Source organism: Hemitrygon akajei, chromosome 6 (genome assembly GCF_048418815.1).
Source record: "Hemitrygon akajei chromosome 6, sHemAka1.3, whole genome shotgun sequence".
Classification (NCBI taxonomy): Eukaryota; Metazoa; Chordata; class Chondrichthyes; order Myliobatiformes; family Dasyatidae; genus Hemitrygon; species Hemitrygon akajei.
In genome coordinates this window covers 35,383,984-35,409,649 of record NC_133129.1, presented here as the reverse complement: position 1 = coordinate 35,409,649, position 25,666 = coordinate 35,383,984, and the positions used below count along the sequence as shown (strand labels likewise).

Sequence of the window (25,666 nt, the reverse complement as noted above, 5' to 3'; positions counted from 1 at the left end):
TGAGGCTTTATAAGGCACTGGTGAGGCCTCCCCTTGAGTATTGTGAACAGTTTTGGGGCGCTCATCTTAGAAAAGATGTGCAGGCATTGGAGAGGGTTCAGAGGATGTTCACATGGATGATTCCAGGAATGAAAGGGGTTATCATACGAGGAACGTTTGACGGCTATGGGTCTGTACTCGCCAGAATTCAGAAGGATGAAGGGGGATCTCATTGAAACCTTTTTAAATGTTGAATGGCCTAGACAGAGTAGATGTGGAAAGGATGTTTCCCATGGTGGGAGAGTCTTGGACAGGAGGGCACATCCTCAGGCTAGAGGGGTACCTTTTCAAAACAGAGATGTGGAGAAATTTCTTTAGCCAAAGGGTGGTGAATTTGTTGCCACATGCAGCTGTGGAGGCCAGGTCGTTGGGTGTATTTAAGGCAGAGATTGATAGGTTCTTATTTGGACATGGCATCAAAGGTTACGGGAGAAGGCCAGGAACTGGGGCTGAGGAGAAGAGAAGATCGGCCATGATTGAATGGTGGCACAGACTCGATGCACCAGATGGCCTAATTCTGCTCCTATGTCTTATGGTCTAAGAGCCTGAAGAGCAGGACCTCCAAAGTAAACATAGAAACAGAGAAAACCTACAGCACAATACAGGCCCTTCGGCCCACAAAGTTGTGCTGAACATGTGCCTACCTTAGAAATTACTAGGCTTACCCATAGCCCTCTATTTTTCTAAGCTCCATGTACCTATCCAAAACTCTCTTAAAAGACCCTATAGTATATCTGCCTCCACCACTGTCACCAGCAGCCCATACCACGCACTCACCACTGAGTAAAAAACTTACCCCTGACATCTCCTCTGTACCTACTCCCCAGCTTAAACCTGTGTCCTCTTGTGGCAACCATTTAAGCCCTGGGAAAAAGCCTCTGACTATCCACATGATCAATGCCTCTCATCATCTTATACACCTCTATCAGGTCACCTCTCATCCTCCGTCATTCCAAGGAGAAAAGGATGGGTTCACTCAACCTGTTTTCATAATGCATGCTCCCCAATCCAGGCAACTTCCTTGTAAATCTCCTCTGCACCCTTTCTATGGCTTCCACATGGGGAGGCGACCAGAACTGAGCACAGTACTCCAAGTGGGGTCTAACCAGGGTCCTATATAGCTGCAGTAAGTAATCTCTGAATTACTCCTACTGCCACATGCTAGCCAAGGCAGGAATAGGATGATAGTACAGATGAATGAGTGGCTACAGATCTGGTGCTAGGGGCAAGGTTTCAGATTTCTGGATTATTGGGATCTCTTCTGGAGAGAGATGTACAAAAAGGATAGGTTTCACCTGAACCTGAGGGAAACCAATTTGCAGGCAAGTTTGCTAGAACTGTTGGGGAGGCTTTAAGCTAATTTGGCAAGGGGATGGGAATCAGGGTGATAGGGCTGAGGATGGGGCACTTGATATAGAAGTAGATATAGTGTGTAGGGAGACTGTGAGGAAGGAAAGGCAGAAGATAGGGCATGAGTTGAAGTGTAACACGGTGAAAAATCAAAAAGGGTGATGAATACAGGAGAGAAGAGGTTATATTTGAATGCACACAATATACAGAATAAGGTAAGTGATCTTGCAGTGCAGCTAAGAGATTGGCAAGTATGAAAGTGTGGGCACCACTGACTCATGGCTGAAAGAAGATCATATGGGAGCTTAGCACCCTAGTACTGTATGTATATTGTAGTGAAAGAGCAGGCAGAAGGGGTGGGGTGGTTCTGTTGGTAGGAAGAGCTGACATTGGATCAGAAGGTGTGGAATCCTTGTGGGTAGAGTTAAGAAACTGCAAAAGGTAAAAAGACCCTGATGGGAGTTATATACAGGCCTCTAAACAGCCAGGATGTGGGATATTAATTACAACAGGAGCTAGACAAGGCATGTAAATAAGGTAATGTTACGATAGTCATGGAGGATTTCAATATGCAGGTAGATTGGGAAAATCAGGTTACTGCTGGATCCCAAGAGAGAAAAATTGTAGGCTTTTTGGAGAAGTTTGTGGTTGAATCCACTAAGCAAAAAGCAATTCTAGATTGGGTGTTTATAATGAACCAGATTAGATGAGGAAGCTTTAAGTAAAGAAACCCCTTAGGAGGCAGTGATCATATATTATATAATATCATACTATGAATCAGAAGCCTGATACTGATTCATAATGATAGAATTCACCATGCAGTTTGAGAGGGAGAACATAAAGTCAGATGTAACAGTATTAAAGGGAATTACAGAGGCATGAGAGGAGATGGCCAAAGTTGATTAGAAGGGATTTACTATAAGGCAGTGGTCGCCAACCCGTCGACTGCAATCAACTAGTTGATCTTTGAGACTTTCCCAGTAGATCCCAAAAAAAAATACACAAATACTGTTGAGAGATTGTTTCTGGGTTACAGGGTTTTAGTTCCCTTCTTTCTGCCCAGTGCGCATGCATGCAGCTCCCCCGCCATGCACTACAGTGTACTTTAGTGTCCCCAACTACCGGATCGCGAGGAAACAATGAGTCAGCTGCACCTTTCCTCATTCCCTGTTATGCCCACTGTTGAACTTGAATACATGCAAGGTCATTGTCCAAGTGCGTCAGGGATCACTGGTTGGCATCGGGTAACCGGCCGCTTTGTGTGGCCGGCGAGAAGTGCCGTTGCTACTGGCCTGGAGCTCAGACAGATGGGCGCCGCCTCTAAACCTGTTTAGCACACCGAATGTTCGTGGGGAACCCGGTGCTAAAATATTCACAGATGACATAATTCGGGCTCAGGGTTTCATAAGTAGCAGAGCAGCTACCTCACTGCGATCTACTGGATCAAACTTTTGTCGGCTGATAGATCCTACAAGGGGGCGGACGTGTGCCCTGTCGCGCTCCTCGCTCGGTCGGTAGCTCTCTCCGGACTGCGACTGCCGCGGCCCCGGCACAGGAACAGCCACACCTGGCCAAGGTGGCTGGCGGCAGGCGGGAGGCTGGAGCTCGGGCCCGAAGGCTGTCTAATGAGGCAATGAGGCCCTCAAAACTGCTTTGGTACCTTGAGTCCAAGCACCCTGCACTTAAAGACAAACCCGTTGAGCTTTTTCCCAGCAGAAAAAACGTGAGCAAGCGGGACAACAGCTGAGAGCCACATAAACTAAATTGTGGAATAGACTGGACATAAGGACCCAGCTTCGAGTATCGCTGTATATTCCGGTCGTGTTTAACACACACACACACACACACCTCCACCCCCCCCGCCCCCCACCCGGGTCCGCAAGAATACTGTCAATATTAAACCGGTCTGTAGTGCAAAAAAAAGGGTGGTGACCCCTGGTGTTCATACATTAGTTTTACTTCCAGGTTGCGGGGTTTTTCTTCCGGTCTTTTCTGCCCCAGTACACATGCATGTAACTAATCGATTTGGAGTCGATCTTGCCTTTCACTAAGGCCGAGGTAGGGGATCTTGGGCTTAAAAAGGCTGGTGACCACTACTATAAGGGATAATTGCAGAGCAGCATTAGCTGGAGTTTCTGGGAGCAATTCAGAAGGTGCAGGACAGATACAACCCAAAGATGAAGTATTCTAAAGGGCTGTCAAGGGAAGTCAAGGACAGCATTAAAAGAAAAGAGGGGTTATATAAAAAAGCATAAAATAGTGCTAAGTTTGAGGACTTGGAAGTTTTTAAAAACAATAGAAGGCAACTAAAAAGCCATAAGGAGAGAAAAGATGAAATATGAAGGTAAGCGAGCCAATAATATAAGAGGGTGCCAAACATTTTTTCAGATAGATAAAGAGAGATGACATTGGATGTTGGACTGCTGGAGAAATAGTCATTGGGGAATAAAGAAATAGCATCAGTGTTTGCTGCAGAAGAGACGAGCAGTATGCCAGAAACTTGAGTGTCAGGAGGCAGAAGTGAATGCAAGTTGCTATTACTAAGGAGAAAGTACTTGAGAAACTGAAAGGTTTGAAAGTAAGTCAGCTGCACCAGATGGTTCTGAAAGAGGTGTCTGAAGAGATTGTGGAGATTAGTAATGATCATTCAAGAATCACTCTATTCTGGAATGGTTCCAGACCACTGGAAAAATTGCAAATGTCACTCCACTCTTTAAGAAGGGAGGGAAGCAGGAAAAGGGAAAATACAGGACAGTAAGCCTGACTTCTGTGGTTGAGAAGACGTCACGGTCCACTATTAAGGATGAGGTTTGGGGTACTTGGAGACATGACAAAAATAGGCTGAAGCCAACATGGTTTACTTAAGAGGAAATCTTGCCTGCCAAATCTGTTGTAAGTCTTTGAGGAAATAACATGCAGGAGAGACAAAAGAGAGTCAGTGGATACTGTGTACTTGGATTTTCAAAAGGCCTTTGACAAGATGCCACACATGAGGCTGCTAACAAGTTAAGAGCTGAAAAGATACTACTAGCATGGACAGAAGATTGGCTGACTGGCAGGAGGCAGAGTAGGAATAAAGCTGGCCTTTTCTGGTTGGCTGCTGAGGACAAACGGTGTTCTACAGAGGTTGGGATTGGAACAGATTCTTTTTGCGTTATATGTCAATGATTTGGATGATGGAATTTCTTCACAAAGAGGATGGTGAATCTTGGGCATTTTCAATCTGTAGTCATTGATCAACGGATCTCTGGGTATTAAGGGAATCAAGGAACGTGGGGATAGCACAGGAAATTGGCATAGTAGTTCAACCACGGGTTGGATCAAATTCAATGAGTCAAGTGGCAAACTCCAAGTCCTATTATTTATGTTACTGCACTTCCATCAGTGGAGATCCGCTATCCTTGGATTTCCCCCGTACCCTATCCTTAGATTTCTCCCACTTCAAAGAATATTACAACATCAATTCTGCAGGGCTGCTGACATTTTGTCAAGCCGCGTACTGTATCCAACAGATGAACAGGAACACCCACATAAATGCTAGACGTACTCCATTCAGACACATCTATAGAGGGAAATAAGGTCGACTTTTCGGGCCGAAAACCTTCATCAGGGACTTCATCGACTGTTTATTTTCGTCCACAGTTGCTGCCTGACCAGCCGAGTTCCTCCAGCGTGTTCAAGATTTCTAGCATCTGCAAAATCTCTTCCGCCGGACAGGAAGCTGGTCAGATGTCCAGCTCCTCCGTGCTTCTCTCATCCAAAATAAAAAATGTTCTTAGGATCGAGACTCGGCTGTTACCTACCGCCACCTCTACTAACACTGTTTCCTTCGGCTAGTTAAACCCTCCTGCTTTTAAGCAAACTTAATAAACCTTACATCCCTTCACCGGCTTGATATTTAACTTGTAACTTAATAAATGTTCATGCGGAGCACGTTTTGCAACGTTAGTGGTTGGTGCAAACCCGATTCCTAACGTTTCCCATCAGGAATAGGCAGGCTCAGTTCATATTTCGCGGGGGCTATGAAACCAGACCTCGCTGTTCTAATGAAGTTATTTCCCGCACCATATTAGACATCTCATTACACCAAAAGCAAGCGCGGCAGCCGGCGCCGTCGGTCCGTGACTCGGGTCGCCACCGGAGTATTAGCAGGCGCGTTAGCCCGAGGCCCGGGCCGGCCCCCACTCACCGGCAGCCCAGGAAGACGTGGTTGGCCCAGACCATGGAGAGGGCGAGGAGCCGGTCGGTGTTGAGCCCCGGCTCCGCGCCGCTCGCCTTTTGCTCCTCCGGCATGTTGCGGAGAATGAACTCGCGCCGGGCCTTCCAATGCCCCTCCGCCTCGCTGTCTCCCTTCACCGTCTCCAGCCAGTCGGAGAGCCGCCGGTTCTGCTGCAGAAACTCGGAAACCTCGTCCACCGCCATTGCGCGACGACACCGAGGCCGAGCCGAAGCACCTCCCGGCTCGGGAAACAACACCTCCGGCGGGGTTGAGAGGAACTGCAGACAACGCAGCCGCGGGGCGGAGAGTGACTGCAGGCAGCGCCTCCCGCGGGGCGGAGAGTGACTGCCGGTAGCGCCTCCGGTGGGCCGGAGTGGAACTACACGCAGCGCCTCCGGTGGGCCGGAGTGGAACTACACGCAGCGCCTCCCGCGGGCTGGAGTGGAACTGTAGGCAGCGTCTCTTGCGGGATGGAAAGGAACTACAGGTATCACCAGGTCTGTCTCAGAAGAGGAACTGCAGGAAGCCTCTCCACTAATTACAAACAAAAGAAAATCTCCCCTCACAGTCCTCAGCAGCCCTGTGTCCACCTTGGAGAATTTCAGGTTCCTGGGAACCACCATCCCTCAGGATCTGAAGTGGGAGCAGAACATCAGCTCCATCCTGAAGAAGGCCCAGCAGCGGATGTATTTCCTGCGGCTCTTGAGGAAATACGGTCTGCCTCAGGAATTGCTGCTGCAGTTCTACACTGCAGTCATTGAGTCTGTCCTGTGCACCTCCATCATTGTGTGGTTTGGAGCCACCACCAAGCAGGATAGAACCAGACTACAGCGCACAGTGAGGACTGCCGAGTGCATCATTGGAGACTCCCTGCCCTCTATTGTGGACCTGTACTCTTCCAGGTTGAAGAAGAGGGCGGGGAACATCATAAAGGACTCCTCCCATCCTGCGCATGGACTGTTTGATCTGCTTCCGTCTGGTAGGCACTTCAGATCCCTCCAGACTAAGACTAATAGGCACTGGAGAAGTTTTTTCCCTACTGCGGTCACTTTGCTGAACACTTAACTGCCGGTTAACTGTCGGCTAACTATTACTTGGATTGCACTACCTGTATGTATAATCTATATTTTCATTTATATTTATCATTATTATTGTTATGAGCAGAGAGACAACATCTGCCAGAAGTAAATTCCTTGTATGTGCATAGGTACTTGGCGATTGAAGTCTGATTCTGATTCTGATAATGCTGGAAATCTGAGCAACCCACACAAAATGCTGGCAGCATCTATGGGATAAGGTACAGTCAACGTTTCGGTTCCTGGCCTGCTGAGTTCCTCCACTAATTGGAGCCAATATGGCTAGGGCCTCTAGTGGTGCTGAAGGGAACTGCAGGCAGACTGTCCAATGGAGCTGGATTGGAGCAAAAACACATCTTCACACCTGCATGTGAAGTAAACTCAGTAGTTGCAGATTGGTTGTTTGATCTTGGTGGTGGGGAAAATTCGGGAGTCAATAGTTCAGGCCCGTTGTTAAAGGGTAATAAGCAGACGTGATGGATGCATTTGGATTTTCAGAATTTTTGTAATATATGGTCTTCCTACAAAACTTTTTTGAACAAGGTTCGAGCACATAAAATTTGTGGTAAATATATTTGTGTGGATTGAAAGTTAGTTAACATAGACAAATAAAGAGTAGGAATAAACAGATTCCTCTCAGGTTGGCAGCTGTGACTAGTGGAGTATCACATAGATCTGAGTTTGCACCCCACTAATCACAACATATCAACAATTTTACTAAGTGGCAAAATATAAAATTTCCAAGTTTGCTACAACAACATTGCTAATTGGAAATGTCAGTAGTGAAGTAGATGCAAAGAAGTTTCAAAATGGTGGAAACAATCTGAGGGTGTTGGCAAATAAGTATAACCTGGATTATTCACTATAACTGAAATAAACAGAAATAGTGAGCTTGTTAATGGTAGGATTTTGAAAATTGCTGATATTCACCAAGATCTTGGTGATCCTGTGCGGGTTTGTGGAAACCAATATGGAGGTATGTTGCCCTCATTCTAAAGTGTTTGAGAGGAAAAGAAAATAGACAGTTGAATATTTCAGGTCGGGAATATAAAGGATTCCTCAGCTTCTTGCATGTTGAGTGCTCGACAGTGGAAAGGGTGAGCAGTTTCATATTATTGGGCATCGACATTTCAGAGGGTCTATCCTGGGATGTTGTCCTTCATTGCTAGAGGGATTGAACTTAAGAGCAGGGAGGTGATGCTGCAATTGTACAGGGTACTGGTGAAGTTACACCTGGAGTACTGCATGTAGTTCTGGTCTCCTTACTGGAGGAAGGATATACTGGCGGTGCAGAGGAGGTTCACCAGGTTGATTCCAGAGATGAGGGGGTTAGACTATGAAAAGAGACTGAGTCGCCTGGGACAGTACTCACTGGAATTCAGAAGAATAAGAGGAGGTCTTATAGAAACTATAAAATTATGAAAAGGATAGATAAGATAGAGGCAGGAAAGTTGTTTCCACTGATAGGTGAGACTAGAACTAGGGGACGTAGTCTCAAGATTTGGGGGAGTAAATTTAGGGCAGGGATGAGGACAAACTGCTTTTCCCAGAGAGTGGTGGGTCTGTGGAATTCTCTGTCCAATGACGCAGTGGAGGCTACTTCAGTAAATATATGGACAACAAGGTTGGATAGATTTTTGCATAACAGGAGAACTAAGGGTTATGGGGAAAAGGCAGGTAGGTGGAGATGCCATGATTTTATTGAATGGCTCAGCAGGCTCAGTGGGTCAGATGGCCCACTCCTACTCCTATTTCTTATGTTCTTCCTGATGGCAGCCCCTAGAAAAGATCATGTCCTGGCTGGTGAGGGTCCCTGATGATGGATGAGGAAGAGGGGAAGAAGACCCACAAAGTGAGTGGTGATGGAGATACAAAGAGGCTCCAAGGAGATAAGAGAGAGGGTCACAAAGTGACAGATGTGAAGTTGTGATGTACACTTCATCGAAAGAAACAGAAATGAACAGTAATTTTGTAATGAGATAGGGAAATGTTATACTCAATTGCACTTGGATGTCCCAGAAAGGCACTGTAGGCTCACTGCTAGAGGATTTGATTACATTTAAAAATATAGTTAACTACAATGATAAAAGACCTTGCTGATATCGCCACATCTAAAATTAGGGCAAATTTTTGGAACTATCTATCCTGGAGGACTATGAATTCTTAATAGCTTCTACAAAATAGAGGGGAATAAACAGTCAATGTTTCGGGTTGAAATTCTTCACCAGTCGTTATGAAGGGCCTCAGTCCAAAATATCAGCTGTTTATTCTTGGCCATACTGTAGATGCTGCCTGACTTGCTGAGTCCCACTAGTATGTTGTACGTGTTGTTCATGATTTCCAGTATCTGCAGAATTTCTTGTGTCTGTGATTGTAGTCAAGAGATTTATAGATTCCTTAATTTCTTCTACTCGTAGAACACTGAGCAGAGACTTGAGTGAATCGTACAATTCTGAGGAAGCCAAATGGGGTAAATGCTGAATGTTTCTCCTCATGTTAGGGGGTAGAGCTATGGACATGGTTTTAAAATGAAGGGCTCCCATGCAGGATGGAGATGAAGGGTAATTTCTTATAGAGACTGTGAACCTTTGGAATTGACTATCCAAGTTGGCTTAGGTAACTGAGCTTTTGAATGTATTGAAAAAGGACTTTTTTTTAAAGGAGAAGGGCAATCAAGGGTTATGGCATGAAAATGGAACTGAACCCAAGATTAGGTCAGCTACAATCTCATGGGATGGTGAAGTAAACTCAATGGGCTATGTTGCCTGTCTGTGTTCCTGTTTCTTACCATGTTCTTATAGCATATAGGGTTTTAGCCTTTATTGCAAGGTGAATGGAACATATAGAAGACCTTGTGCAATTGTAAATGTTTCAGTGGGGCCTCACCTTGAGTACTGTGTCCGGTTTTGGCTTTAAGAAGGCATATATTTGAACAGAAGTTTTGCCCTGAAGACCCAATGAGATGATGAAGCTGATTTATGAAAAAAAGGTTGACTCATCGAGACCTCCTTTGTGGGACGTATAGAATAGATAACAGGCCTTGCTAATACTTTATTGGTGTTAAGAAGCTAATTTTACTGACTGGACAGCTTGGAACTAAGGATAACAATATTGAAAGAATGCATAGGTCATTTCAGATATAAATAAGCAATAATTCCTAAAGAGGGTGCAGCTTTTTGGAATTATCTGCCTGAAGACAAATCAGCATCTACAATATTGAGATTGATGAAATTTTGAACATCTACAGAATCAAGGGATGTAGGAATGTGGAGTCAAGGCCAAGGGCCATCCATAATCCTGTTAAATAGTGTGACTTTTCTCAGGATCTGAACGGCGTATTCTTGTTCTTAATAGGTCCATTAGCTTAATAGTAATTACTGAAGGATTACTTAACGTGGCCATAGCGGGGGGTGGGGGGGGGTAAGTAGTGGAGATAAGCCCCACTACCTATTAAATGCTCCTAATAGTGTGTGTGTCTCAAACAGCCTTTGACCATCAAGCCCAGCTCCTGGCCCTCACATGTGTCTTAGCTACTATGCCCAAAGGAACTATTTCTACTGGAAGGAGAAGTGGTAAAAGTGGGTTACTGCACATTATAACCAGTCACTTTGGGCAGATGGGACTTGTCTGCTGTGGTTGGTAGCTCATCTAGAAGGAGGAAAACTCTGATCTCAAACCTCCACTGCCTAGCAGCTATACCCACTCATGGGGAAGGCTTTGTGATTAAACCTAATGGAAGAATCTGGAGCTGCCCTAAGGCAGTCTCACGTTGAATTCAACACTGACTGGCAAGTCCTGAGACGCCGCTGGTGCCAAACTACACTGGTCTCTGACATTCCTGTGATTCATCAGCTGCGTGAAAGGGGGAGGTCTGCTGGGCCGGCAACAGCATGCTCTCCATATTGTACTACCCTGGCTTGCGTATGACGGCCAGGGCACAGCATTCATTGTCAAACACGACCAACAGAGGACCTCAGTTTCTGTAAGGTATAGAGTAATAGAAAAATATGGCACATAATCAGGCCCTAGTCTGTGCCAAACCATTTCAACTGTCTACTCCCATCGACCTCAACCCGGACCATTGCCCTCTGTACACCTGCCATCCATGTACCTCTCCAAACTTCTCTTAAGCACCCCTCATACAAACTCTTCTCCCTCCTGCCATCTGGCAAAAGGTACCGAAGCATTCGGGCTCTCACAACCAAACCGTGTAACAGTTTCTTCCCTCAAGCCATTAGACTCCTCAATTCCCAGAGTCTAGTCTGACACCAACCTACACACACACATACACTCAACTGAACACCACTCCACTCCCTTTGCAATTTTTGCTCATTTCTTTCTCAATTCCTGCTAAAATATTGTTTACATTTACATCATTTATTATTATATTGTAATTTGCCCTTTACTGTGCCTGCTGTCTTATTTATTAATTATTGTACTGTCTTGCACTGTTTTATACACTTAATGTAGTCCCGTGTAGGTCTGTAGTCTAATGTAGTTTTGTGTTGTTTCACGTAGTCTAGTGTAGTTTTTTTGTTGTTTCAGGTAGTCTAGTGTAGTTTTTTGTTGTTCCAGGTAGTCTAGTGTAGTTTTGTGTTGTTTCATGTAGCACCATGGTCCTGGAGGAACATTGTTTTGTTTTTACTGTGACTGTACCAGCAATTATGGTTGAAATGACAATAAAAGCGACTTGACTTGACTTGAAATCAAGCTCACGTGCACCATTTGTGCTGGGGGCTCGTTTCACACTCTCACAACCCTGAGAGAAGTTGTTTCTCCTCATGTTCCTCTTAAACTTTTCACCTTTCACCCTTAGCCCATAACCTCTGATTGAGGGCCCATCACCTTCATAATCTTGTATACCTCTATTAAATCTCCCCTCAATCTTCTAAGTACCCAGGAACAAAGTCCCAACCTATTCCATCTTTCTTAATATCAGGTCCTCCAGACCCAGCAACATCCTTGTAAATTTTCATCTTATTGTTTGTGAAGTCATACCTTCCACAAGGTAAAAATAATACAATACTCTGGAAAATGAAAAACTCTAGAGGTGTCAGAAGGAACTTCATATCAAAAAAGACAAGTGCCGTAATCTTTCATTTTTTTTAATCAATCATCAGAACATGTGGAAAAGTGCCGAGACAACAATACTCAATGTGATAGTTTATTTGCAAACTACAGGTAATCTAAAATTAGAATGAAAGCCATAATCTGAGGGGAACATGTTCAGATAGCTAGTTCAGTTCTGTGCATTTCAAAACAAGAGAAAACAAAGCAGTTGGAATTAAGACATCATGAAAGCATTATTTTTGATAAGAGTGCAGTTTTGTATTAAGTCCTTATTACTGCATTACTCACATTTGTATGTTTATTTAAATGCCATTCAATATGAAAAATAATGTCCTTGATAGTTTTCTTTTTCATTTATATATAAAAAGTCACAGTATTGAACACTGATTAAGTGAGTGTAGGTATGAGCATTGCTATAGTTAGTATGATGATTTATCATTTTATATTATAACAACGAGAGGAAATGGAAAGAAATAAATTATCAGCGCTCTATAAAGGTATAAAATGAAAGGAACTTTTATAAAATTGTTTCTTCACAAAAAAATATAAATGTCAAAAACAAACTTAATATGATTGATTTCCTTATCAAAATCCATGGTGGTAGTGACATTACTTTTTATAATAAAAATAATCAAGAGTAGAAATTCTGAATATCCTGCTGTGTTAATAGTTCAAGGATTTTAACAAATTGACCATGAAGTCCCACAATGTATGAAGAGAAAAAAAGCTGATCGAGGAGTGTCTTAAAATTCACAGTTCTAGGCTAAATCTTCACTTATTTGAAGGTTTTCCATCTTGACTGCTTGGCAAATACGAAGTACAAACTAAAGATGATAATTTAGTACATTAGGTGAAATTCCAGCATTTTTGGCTCTTTCAAATTTTTTTGGCGTTCTTAGAATAATATACTCATCTGTTTTCAAGAAAATAGCTGACTGCCAGATTGTACCAACTGCAGTATTGATAGAAAAATAACCTAAAATGTTCAGAACTGAACTATACAGAACAAAACATAAATAAGTCTGTAATAAATAGACAGGAGGATCAAAAGGTACAATTCTAAGAATTTCACTGTAAATACTTTTTTTACACACTTCTGAGACATACACATGCCAGCTGAAACAATATACTTCATTAAATAGTCACAGAATTTCCAGCTTAATGTCCACCTTGAATGTTGTTGGTGGTACACCCTTTAGTAGTCAAATACAAGTAAAGATTGAAGAAAGAATGGCCTGACAGGGAAAGTACTGTTGACATGGGAGAGGATGATAATACTATATGAAAGAAGATTGCTCAGCCAAAGGCAAAGCATTTTAATCAGGGACCATCTTCACAAAAACTGAAACACATGCACGCTGTTTGGGAATTTCAAAGAATCCTCACCACGTTGTTTAAATTCATTTCTCCAGTACAGTCCAGCTGGAATCTGATAAAGTCAATTGTCCTATTCCTTTTAGAAATATTATACCCAAGAGCAAGAATTATTCTTTGCCATTAGATCCTGTCCATCTGTTTTGCCCTCTTTACAGCAGACTAGAGAGCATTATGAAAACTTAGAAGGATCATCACTAGTGGGGACCATGGTTGAAATAACCAAAGGATTCCTTTAAAAATATTTTATTGTTTGTAAAATGGAAAGGTAAACTTGTATTTTGCAAGAGAATGAGAAATTCATTGTTTGTGATAATAAACCTGATTCTGATGCTGAATGAGACATTGTCTCATCTCAAGTAAAATACCAATAGACTTTGCTGTAAGACTCCGCAATTGTATAGCATACTTGATTCATGATCAATTTTGCAGGAAGACACTATATTCTGTAGAGCCATCACCACTTATTTCAAATGCAGCCTATGTTCACACATTAGTTGGAATTTCTTTAGCCAGAAAGTGGTGAATCTGTGGAATTTGGTGCTACTGGTGGTTGTGGAGGCCAAGTTATTGGGTACATTTAAGGCTGAGGTTGATTGATTATTCAGGGCTTAAAGGGTTACAGGGATTGGGGCTGAGAGGGAAAATGGGGGGAGTCAGCCATGATGAATGGCAGAGCAGACTTAATTGGCCAAATGGCCTAATTCTATTCCTATATCTTATGGTCTTATGTTCTGATTATTCCTGGATAGAAAGTTAGAATTCTGAGAGCTTGGCATATCTAAAGCCAGTTCTAGTATCCTGCTCTAGCAAGTTTGGAAATATATTCAAAAAGACTATTATTTTCATTTCATTATCCTTAAAGACCATAGCATAGCCCCAAAAAGTCCACTTCCTGATCTTTATTTTAACTTCTGAGTAAAAATGATTTATACAATCTAAAACACAAGTCTTGAAACTAAGATATTAATGTACAAAGAATTCCTTGCTAAATTATTTTTTTTAAATTGAGATACAGCATGGAATAGGCCCTTCAAAGCCACCCCTCCCAGCAAACTCCCGATTTAATCCTAGCTTAATCATGGGAGAATTTACAATGACAAATTAACCTACAAATCGATATGAAACCAGAGCACCCAGAGAATGTACAAACTCCTTACAGGCCGCGGTGGGAATTGAACCTGGATCACTTGTACTGTAAAGCATTGTGGTAACCACTATGCTGCCATGCCACCCAGTCAACGTGGTGGTTGTAAGCATTAGATTATCAGTCTTGAGTCATGAGGGTTTAAATCCCAGCGACAAATTTTTGAATGGGATTTAAGAAATCTTGTCATTGGCAAGCCAGCAATAGAACTTTATCATGGAGACTGATACCAGCCATTGTAGTAACAAGTTCATGAGCAAAGGTACTTGCAAACTCAGCATTCAACAACCCCTGAACATTGTTAATTTTTAGTGCCTAACAAATCACCTGGCTAATGAGATGTACAATGAATATGGGCTGTTCAAAGTCATTCACCTAACAATTGTTGTAATGCATGCTTCTGCAGTATTTATTCTGCATTATTTGATCAACAGTGACAAAATTCCAGAAGATGCATTTTTATCAGTATTTTATAGGGATCACACAAAGAAAAATATCGATATCCCCCCACCAGTGTTCTGCAGCTACAGGCCACCCCCGGGAAACAAGCAGATTCCGCTTTTCCAATTGATTTTGGTCATAAGCCAGAAAAGACATAAAAATCACTTGGCATTGTACCACTCCTCCACAGTGTGGTAATGAATGGCATCAAAAGCACACATGGCCAATAAGAAAGGACAAATGCTGAAAGTGAAGAGAGACAGGAAAACCATAACCACATGAGATTCTGCAGGTGCTGGTAACTTTGAGTAACACACACAAAATGCTAGAGGAACTCAGCAAGCCAGGTAGCATCCATGGAGAGGAATAAACAGTTGACGTTTTGGGCCTGGATGCATCATCTTTTAGCAGGCAATGTGAACATTTATACATCTTTTTATTCTGGATCCTGAACATCAAATGTTTCTGGTTATAGGTGATTCAGAACCTAGTCAGTTTTAACTTTTGAAGAACCTTCGTAACATTTTACATCTCCATTCTACAAGGATGAAAGTCTAACTTTAGTTTTTTTAAGGTCCTCTTCTCCAGCTAGCAATATCCTTCCCTTCTGCTGAAGATATCATTGTGTAGGTCACAGTCACCTGCCACCAACCAGCATGTTCTGAAACAATGCTAAATCGGTCATCTTTGTATGTTAGCTTGCATGCAATGCCAGGAGAGATGGGCTTCACAGCTAAATGTAACTTCAACCACATCTACTTGGGTGCCTTCCTTTCTATGGGCTCAGGCTACCAATCATGAATGTATCAAGAATTCCACATATATTTGCTTAGAGACTTTTAATTATTTTTAATGTTGTATTGTGATTTTGTTAGCCACCCCTCTCTAGCTCAGTTACATTATGGATATTTAGCACATGCATTGGCCAACTTGACAATGATAAAACTCATTTGGCACAAGCTGGAAAACGAACAAGTAATGAGTAAATTTTGTGGCTTAGTTGCATAGACACACTGAGCCAGAGGCCTGTTACCGTGCTGTATCTCTAAATAAATAATAAAATAAAGAAATTGTGTATCTTAAAACTGGGATACTCTAGTTCAAGAGAGCTTGGGTAAACTGATCTTAAAACAAATCACTTGTTTTTAAAAATATTGATCACATAAATTTAACTGGCCGATCAGAGACTCTACTACACAAAATGTCAATTAAAATGGGCAACTCACTTAATAAATATAATCACAAGGTTTATTTTCAAATGCATTCCTTTAGAGTGGGAATACACAGTTTAATAACTCCTGGCAAAAAAAGTAGTACTCAGATGGTCAAATGACCTTTCTTTTGAATCTGTGTAAGGAATGAAAATTGTAATGAACCATGGCGGTGTGAGGATGCCTCCAGTTCAGGTATAGTAACTGATCAACCCATAGACTCGTGCGTCTAGTAGACTATGGATTTATTGCACCCCATACCTCTCAGTTGCTGCGCTGAAATTTGAGCAGAAGTACAACAGTGGGGTGCAGGTGCTGGGAGCATTGGAGGTGGAGGGGAAGCACTGTCACAGAATCAAGAGCACAATTTTAAAAAAGAACAGGCTCACACCGCTTATACAAAAATAATCCATGGCTCACTGTCACAATCGCAGTCTGATTTTACACAAACATGACAAGGAATAAGATAACCTCTGTTGAATGGGAGAGGTGAGGGAATGGGAACTGAGCAGGAGATGCCGGGAGGAATCATCCTTCTAAAACGCAGTGCTGTGCAACAGAATACATTTCTCTGGACTGCTTCCATTCACGTTTCCCTTCTTTACAAAACAAAAAGCATTCCAAAAAAAAATTACATACAAACTGTACAAAATTAGCATCAACTGCTTCAGAATTACACTACTTTGGTTTTTCTATGACAAAAAACTTTTTAAATACAGAGGTATTCAATTGCAATTAATTTACAAATATTTTATATCTATATCATTAGAATGCTTAAAAAGACTTTTAGCCAGCTATCAAAATCTGCTAAAATGCTGAAAAATACTTTGTAATCTAAATGATTAACTGGATTATACATCGTCTGCAGGTAGTGATGGGATGTTGATTTTTGCTCTGGTGAAAAACGCCATCTTCTCCCTGCAATTAGCAAATCAAACAATTGTTTAATACATTCTGTGTGGTTTTCCTGCCTTTTAAAAAAATCTGATCCCCTCTCATGACCTAGTCATGAGGCTGTGTAAATAATGCACCAATGAAAATGCTATCTTTTAGCCAGAGGCTCTAAACCACGGCCCAGAGTGCCCTCCCAAGTGGACACAAAAGATCCTGAGAAGTAACTTTACAAAACAGCGAAGATTTCCAGCTGTTCAGGTTAATAATTATCTCTTATACAATGTCCCTCAGATGATTATAAAAGGTACAGTGTCACTGCATGAAAATTCAGGTTGTCCTTGCAACACTGCCAGTATGGGACCTTCATCTGAAATTATCAAAGCCAAAGAATGTTCAAAAGCAATTAGTTTAATACGGTAATGAAATCTACCTTTCTATATTAAATATTTGAATTCCAGAGAGCTGCAAGCCCGTAGCAATTGTGGAATGGATTATGAACATTTTTCCATTTCTACCTCTGCACCCAAGCAAGAAGAAAGAAAGAAAAGTGGATTCTGACCTGAATGACTGGACCTGGAGTGGCACCTTCTGGCTCTGCTCTCGGAGCCTGCACACCTCTTTTGACGCTTTCCTCATCAGCTTTTCAGCCTTCCACTCTTGCCGTTGTTTTTCTTTTGTTTGGTCAGCCTGAGTCGATCACATTTATTACTTATTTTCAAACATTTGCAACAATGCAGTCAATTCCATAGACTCTGGCTGCAGATCACCCGTCTTCTGAAAGCCTTCATTCCCCAAATTTGCTCATTTATATCCAATTCAGTAATGGGGTCTTCAGATACTGTTGGTTAAAACTTAATTCTGAAAGATGTTTCCTTTGATAAATAGGTTGACATAAATTTTGGGGAGTTCATCCTTCCTCATTTTTAGGGTAGCTCCTCAGATACTTTTAGCTCTTAATCAATGTGATTTCAATACCTGATACCTTTCAATCCATTCAGACTGCATACCCCAAAATGATCTCACCTACAGAATTTAGACTAGATCTGTGTTTTACTACGAGAAAGATTAGCTTTATATGTCAGACGTACATTGAAACACACAGTGAAATGTGCCGTTTGCTCAATGGCCAACATAGTCCAAGGATGTGCTGCGGGCAGCTTCAAGTGTTTCTGTGCTTCTGGCACCAATGCAGTATGTCCACAATTTACTAACTCGTACGGCTTTGGAACGTGAGAGGAAACTCCAGCACCTGGACGAAACCCACACGATCACAGGGAGAACATGCAAACTCCTTACAGTGATAGATATTCAACCCCAATCACTGGCCCTGCAATTTTTTTTTTTAAGTTTAGAGATACAGTGCAGAATAGGATCTTACGGCCCTTCGAGCTGTGCTGCCCACAACCCTGGACAACCCTGATTTAACCCTAACCTAATCACGGGACAATTTACAATGACCAATTAACCTACCCGGTATGCCTTTGGACTGTGGGAGGAAACCGGAGCACCTGGTGAAAAATCCTCACATTCCATGCGGAACACGCACAGTAACTCCTTTCAGAGTTTGAAAGGTTGAACTCTAAACTTGTAACAACCCCAACTGTATAGTGTTACAGTTAATAGCTAACCGCCTAACCCCAAAAAAGAGCTGTTATTAAATACGAGGGGCATAAATTGCTATCTGGAAGAATGTAATGTAACATTAACAAAGATATAACCTGGACATGGGGAAGTTAATTCTTACTTATAGATCATTAAAGAGAGTGAAAGGGAGAATGAAAGAAAATATTTAACAAAATAATTTAATATTTCATTAAAATGGCACAGTACAGTGGCGTAGATAATAGTGCTGCTGCCTCACAACTGGTTTGTTCTTGATCGCAGCTTCTTCCAACATCCCAAACGTATACGAGTCGGCTGGTTAACCGGACCCCATAAATTGCCCTTGAGTCTTCACACATTGATGTCGGCTAGTCGTTTGGTATATTGGCAGAAACCAAAGCACTAGTGATAACTGTTGATTAATATAATAGTATACACCAATTCTACTGTTGTTATGGAAAAGATGGGCACAGTGAGAGACGGGTGTGTGGACTGAGGTTCAAAGCTCCTTGAAGCTCCCTGACACAAGTGTTGGTGCCTGCCTTTTTTATATGTTCATAAGTTATCATAACTCTAAAAGCTGTGGCCACCTACAAGACAGTTTAAGCATTTTTTTATGTAGGGGTATTTAACCCTGGGACAACATCAGCAATGCGTGAGTTGCAGATGGGATGCACTGATAACAAGCTACAGATGTAACAGATATAGTCCACATTTATACTTGTTTAGAGCCTTCTCTTTTGGACTTGATACTATCACAGTGGTTTTTATTATTACAAAGGATCAATAAATTGCAATACTGAGTTTAGGTCACTAGATGTTGTCATTGCTCTGTGTGTGTTATTAAACAAACATCTGGAGTGTCTTAAGAAGCCCACAGCCCTATTTTACTTGGATTGCTCATAGTCTGTATTACCTTATGGTGCAGAAAGAGGCCACTTCAGCCTTCTGAATCTATGCTAATTTGAGCAACCCCATTCCCCACTATCTTATTCTCATACACTCTCCCCTCCCCACCCCCATCACCAACAGATTCTCCTATGCACCAATAACAGGGTAATTCACAGTAGCAAGTTTACCTAACGTCTTTGGATGTGGGAGGGATTCAGAAAAACCCAGGTGACATAACTTACAAACCCTATGCAGGCAGCCTCCCAAGGAGAGGGTTCAGAAGAGGTTCACACAAATGATTCTGGGATTGATCGGCTTGTCGTATGAACAGCGTTTGATAGCTCTGGGCCTGTATGCACTGGAATTCAGAAGAATGAGGGGTGACCTCTTTGGAACCTATCAAATGTTGAAGGGCCTCGTTAGAGTGGATGTGGAGACAATGTTTCCAATGGTGGGGGAGTCTCGGACCAGAGGACACAGCCTTGTCCTTTAGAACAGAGATGAGGAGACTATAGCCAGAGAGTGGTGAGTCTGTGGAATCTGGTGCCACAGGCAAGGGGTATACTTAAGACAAAAGTTGATTGATTAATCAGGGCATGAAGGGGTATGGGGAGAAGGTAAGAGATTGGGGCTGAGAGGGAAAATGGATCAGCCATGATGAAATGGTGAAGACTTGTTGGGCTAAAAGGCTTAATTCTGTTTCTACATCTTATGGTCTTACGGAAAGAGATGAGCTCGGGTTGTCCTACTGGCCTCATCACTCTGTTGCTCACAGTACCAAATACTCTGACTCGAAGTTACATTCAAATAAATGCAGAATAAAGTCGCATGTAAGACTTATGAATCGTCACTAAAGCTGAATAGATACCTGCTTCTCTGCTTGTTTCAAAAGCTTCTGGAACCGGTCATCCTCCAACATCCATGCGGGTAGTTCGGTCTCCCCCTTAGCCTTTACCTCCTCCAGCCTATTTCTGAGCTCCCTGAGCACTTGTAACTCATCATTCAGCCGACTCTGTCGTGTCAGCGATGCTTGGAGATCCAGCTCCAAGTCCAGAGAGGTGCGAATCAGAGGCTCAGCAGTTCTTCTCACCAGAGGCTGACACATGGTCTGTGACAGAACATCAAATAACATCAGGCAACCGATTCAAATGATTTCTCCATCTCCCGTCTTCCAAACACTGGCCATTCAATGCATCCAATTCTAGTTAAGTGTTGCACATATAATTTTATAGCATTTTGCATACAAATTCTCGATCTCTGTGCTTGTCCTTTTTGAAGCCAAAACCTGTTTTGAATGTTTAGCTGAGTGGCATTCATGGCATTGCTGAACAAGGTGGGGACTTTAAAGGCTGTAATTAGCTGGCAACCCTGCTGTGCAATAAAATTACATTCTATTTTTGAGACCATGGGCTCTCAACAGGGATCTTTGTCCACAGATACTGGAAATCACAGGGGTTCTGACCAATGAACTTCTATCCCTGTAGAAAGTCATCTACGTTCTACCATTATCTTCTGAAGGTAGTGGCCAAGGACTTGCCAATGTGAAACTATCTTGATATTGTGGTGTATTTGCCTTACACAGTGACTGCTTTCTATTTATTTCCTTTCTTATAACAAAATATACATTCATATTTTGAATTCTTTTGATGATGAATACTTGGATTATGGTCAGTCTTCACACATAATTTCTCAGTGAAGAATGACTGTGTTTCTTTATTCTACTGTTTCAATAGTCTAACATCAGAAACTGTTTCTTTACAGAGTCATAGAATACTACAGCACAGAGACAGGCTCTTCGGCCCATCTAGTACATGTTAAACTATTAATCTGCCTAATCCCAATGACCTGCACCCAGTCCATAACCCTCCAATTCACATACCTATCCAAATTTCCCTTAAATGTTGAAATTGAACCCGTATTCACCACCTTTGCTCACTGCTCATTCCACACTCTCACTACCCTCTGAGTGAAGAAGTTCCCTTCATGTTCCACTTAAATATTTCACCCTTAATCCATGCCCTATAGTTCTAGTCTCACGCAATCTCAGTGGAGAAAGCTTACTTGCGTTTATCCTATCCATATCCTTCATTACCTCCTCACATTTCCTGAATTATGGTACAAAATCTAAACATTGTGGTTCAAACCCCCATTGAGCACATCTACATGGAGGGCTGTCAAAGGAAAGGAGCATCTACCATCAAAGACCACCAGCATCCAGGCTACACACCTTTCTCACTGCTGCCATCAGGAACAAGGTACAAGAGCTCAGGAGCTGCACCAAAAGCTTCAGGAAAAGTTATTACCCCCAACCTTGAACCAGAGGGTTTAACTTCGAGCATGGAACTATTGCCACAACCTGTAGACGCACTTTCAAAGACATTTCATCTCATGTTCTCGATGTATATTGCTTATTTATTTATGATTTTCTTTTCTCAGCTCAAGCTGGTAAAACCTGAGGTTTGGGCATAGCCAAACACACTCATTTCTCAATTGCTAGGAAGTTTCAGACTATTCTAATGGTGTTTAATATTGTGGCTTTCTGGAGATTAACATAAATATCACTGTAAAGGTCTAATTGTCTAATGCTATTGTGTCGTGACTTCGGGGTGTTACCAGTTGTAGATATTACTGTTGGGACAACATATACCCTGTTCATGTTCCATAGTCTTTCAATTTCCTCTTTTAATTCAGCATATTTCTGGTGTTTTTCACTTATCGATTTCAGTATGTTATGAGTGCTTGGAATGGCTATTAAATATATTGATCTTGGTTGTTTATCCTGTAATATTATATCCAGGCAGTTATAATGGGTTGTCCTACCTGTAATAGTGGATTGGTAATAATATAATTTGTAGGACTCTGACTCTAATTATTATTATTTTTTTCTTTTTTTTAGTCTTTTGCTTTGTATTTGCACAGAGTTTTTTTTCCACATTGGTTGTTATCCGTCCTGTGGGGTGTGGTCTTTCATTGATTCTATTGTGTTTCTTGTATTTACTATGATTTCCCACAAGAAAATGAATGTTTTGTATGGCGACATATACGTACTTTGATAATAAATTTACTTTGAACTTTCAATGTGTTGGCCCCTAATATTCTTCAAATAGTATCAGGATACCATGACTGGATTTAATAAAACTGAGCCTTCATGTGAATTCCATAATATTTCCTTTTCATTTGCCATCTGCTATCCTTTAACATGACAATACAGTCATAGCTTTGGAAGCTATTCTGCAGAATTAAATATTAAAAGATGCTATTTATATATTGACTCATGGAAAACAGAGACACCGGAAACCTAACAATCCTTGTAATATATGAAGAGCTATATTTAACAAAAAATAATTCAAGTTATGAGTTAAGCTGATGACTATCGATATATTGAATTCTTGAAACCATCTTATATTGTACTATGGGAGCAAAATTGTAAAATTATCTTTGATGGATTCTCTTTAATAGATTAATTGCATAATACAGATGTACTTCCAAATATCTATATATAGTTACCAAATTCAGATATGCAATTGGTATTCTATAATCAAGCTAAAAGCAATGTTGAAGCGTATACATAGTTAAAATTTAAGAATTTAAAAATGACTTTGGAAGCATTGACTCAAAAATTGAATTATTTTTCATTCATTTTTTAAATATGGGTATCAATGGCAAAGCTATTGCTTATATTTGCACAGTCTTTTCTTCACTAGACAATATAATTTCTGTCCTGTGTGCTGTCTGTATAATTGCTGTTCTGTGTGCTGTCTGTACAATTTCTGTTCTGTGTGTTGCCTGAATCTAAGTGCCTATAATGTGCTGCAAAGAAGTTTTTCCATTGTATCCATGCCTCACCATATGATAATAAACTCCCATCTGCTCTTGAGAAAGCTTATTTTTATTTATTTACAGGACTGTTCAAAAGTCTGAGGCACCTATACATAGCTAAGGTGCCTCAAGCTTTTACACAGTACTGTATTTGTCAACGTGGAACAGTTTGTAAATCTGGCAGGAGAAAAGAATGCAGGGAATGGTGTCATGCAGGTGAGAAACTGCTAGAAAATTCAACAGTCTAATGAACAAGGAGGCAATTAAAAGAGAGAGAGGACTCTGACTTGGTTTGGTAACACTTTTAATTGTGACCTTGAGAGAGAGAGTACAGCGCCAGCTGAGACACAAGCTGGGAAGTCGCCATGGTAACAGCTCAGAGCGGTTAAGCTAACGGACAGTTGGAATATAAAAAGTTGAGGCGTTGGTCTGATAATGGCAGAGGAGACACAACACGGGAGAAGTGCGGAAGCTACCGAGAAACCACTGGTGGAGTTTAAGACCACCACGAGGGTGAAGGCCACGGACCGATTAATTTCAACCCGTGATTACCAGTGCAGGTAAGAGCTTGCCTGTGGGGGTCTGCTGGTGGTGAACCCGTGCCGTGGGTTAGTAGACCGTTCCCTAGAAGGGAATCTGTCCGTCTGTGTCTGTGTGGGGTTCACACAAAGTGACTCTAAAGCCTTCGGAAGCAAGAACAACTAAAGCTGCCAACTTAAACAATAACTCAATTAACTCTCTCTCTCTCTCTCTCCATCAATTCAACTCGACGCAACACAAAGTGAACTGAACTGCTTAAACTTACCTGACACTGATATCTACCTCCGGGACTATTATCTTTGTATCCACACACACACATTTACGGAGATAAATATATATATAATAGTTTATAACCTGTATCGTATTATCCGGTTTTAATGATATTAATTCATAGTAGTAATAAATATAGTCTTAATTTATAGTAAACCAGTGTTCCATTTCTGCTGGTTCTTTTCAGCTTGTCACGGGATTCGTGACAATGGCAAGGTGGAACGCTGCAGGACAGGCGTGAGGCAGGTGCAGGAGTGCCAGGGCAATGGGTGGCACGTGTGCAGACACATCTAGCCCTGAGACACCAGGTTTATTACTAAATAATTGGTTTATTGATCATTACAGAACGTCTCTCTGGTGCTTCCCACCTCCTCCCCTCTCCCTATCCCCTTCCCACTCTCAGTTCACAACACAGACCCATATCAGAATCAGGTTCATTATCACTCACGTATATCATGAAATTTGTTTTTTTGTGGGTTCAGTAAAGTGCAATACAAGGGGTGATTGATAAGTTTGTGGCCTAAGGTAGAAGGAGTCAATTTTATTAAACCTAGCACATTTATTTTTCAATACAGTCTCCTCCTACATTTACACACTTAGTCCAGCGGCCGTGGAGCATACGGATCTTGGACCTCCAGGAAGTGTCCACAGCATAGGTGATTGATAAGTTTGTGGCCTAAGGTAGAAGGAGTCAATTTTATTAAACCTAGCACATTTATTTTTCAATACAGTTCCCTCCTACATTTACACACTTAGTCCAGCGGCCGTGGAGCATACGGATCTTGGACCTCCAGGAAGTGTCCACAGCATAGGTGATTGATAAGTTTGTGGCCTAAGGTAGAAGGAGTCAATTTTATTAAACCTAGCACATTTATTTTTCAATACAGTCCCCTCCTACATTTACACACTTAGTCCAGCGGCCGTGGAGCATACGGATCTTGGACCTCCAGAAAGTGTCCACAGCAGGGGTGATTGATAAGTTCATGGCCTAAGGAAGAAGGAGATGAGTTATTAACTTCAAACACCCATGTGGACACTTGGCTGTGGAGACTTTCTGAAGGTCCAAGATCCATATGCTCCACGACCACTGGACTAAGTGTGTATATGTAGGAGGGGACTATGTTGAAAAATAAACGTGCTAGGTTTTCTAAAATTGACTCCTTCTACCTTAGGCCATGAACTAATCAATCACCCCTTGTACTTCAGTACTGTGCAAATTTCTTAGGCGCCCTAGTGTGTGAAAATGTGCCTAACACTTATGCACTGTAGTGTATCTATTTATAGATATACTGTGGGACATGCCCTTTCAGTCCCATGAGCTGCACCTTCCAACAACCCACATATTTAATCCTAGCCTAATCACAGGACAATTTACAATGATAAATCAACCTACGAACTGGTATTTCTTTAGAACGTGGTAGGAAACTGGAGCACCCAGAGAAAATCCACACACTCACAAGGTAGACATACAGAATCCTTACAGACAGCATCAGAATTGAACTCCGAACTCCATTGCTCCAAACTATAATAGTGTCAGCTAACCGTTACACTATTATGGTGCCCCCAAAGCTGAAAAGCTACCTTCCTGAACTGCTATAGTTCTTCTAGTAAAGGTGCTCCAGCACAGCTAAGCAAACTGCCCAAGCCCTTCACTGCAATTCCTCAATCTCATTACATCGCCCAGTACTGACTTAACACATTTGCTGAGGTTCTATTGTATCTC

At 41.8% G+C, this 25,666-nt stretch overlaps 2 protein-coding genes across 4 annotated transcripts in view; both read right to left on the bottom strand.

Annotated features, from left to right (window-relative positions):
• Positions 1-5,863, bottom strand: part of cdkn2aip (CDKN2A interacting protein) — a 30,768-nt gene extending 24,905 nt beyond the window's left edge. Inside the window, exon 1 of the mRNA XM_073048075.1 lies at positions 5,579-5,863. Within this exon, the coding sequence (XP_072904176.1) occupies positions 5,579-5,811 (233 nt within the window). The 5' untranslated portion in view covers positions 5,812-5,863. The remainder of the gene's footprint in view (positions 1-5,578) is intronic.
• A 5,910-nt stretch (positions 5,864-11,773) lies between these two features.
• The window catches only part of LOC140728944 (protein WWC2-like), a 241,370-nt gene continuing 227,477 nt past the window's right edge, over positions 11,774-25,666 (bottom strand). For all 3 annotated transcript variants that reach the window (XM_073048070.1, XM_073048071.1, XM_073048072.1), the window contains 3 exons: positions 20,183-20,422; positions 17,381-17,508; positions 11,774-16,845 (listed from right to left, as the gene is read on the bottom strand). In XM_073048070.1, the coding sequence (XP_072904171.1) occupies positions 16,779-16,845; positions 17,381-17,508; positions 20,183-20,422 (435 nt within the window). In that variant the 3' untranslated portion in view covers positions 11,774-16,778. The remainder of the gene's footprint in view (positions 16,846-17,380; positions 17,509-20,182; positions 20,423-25,666) is intronic.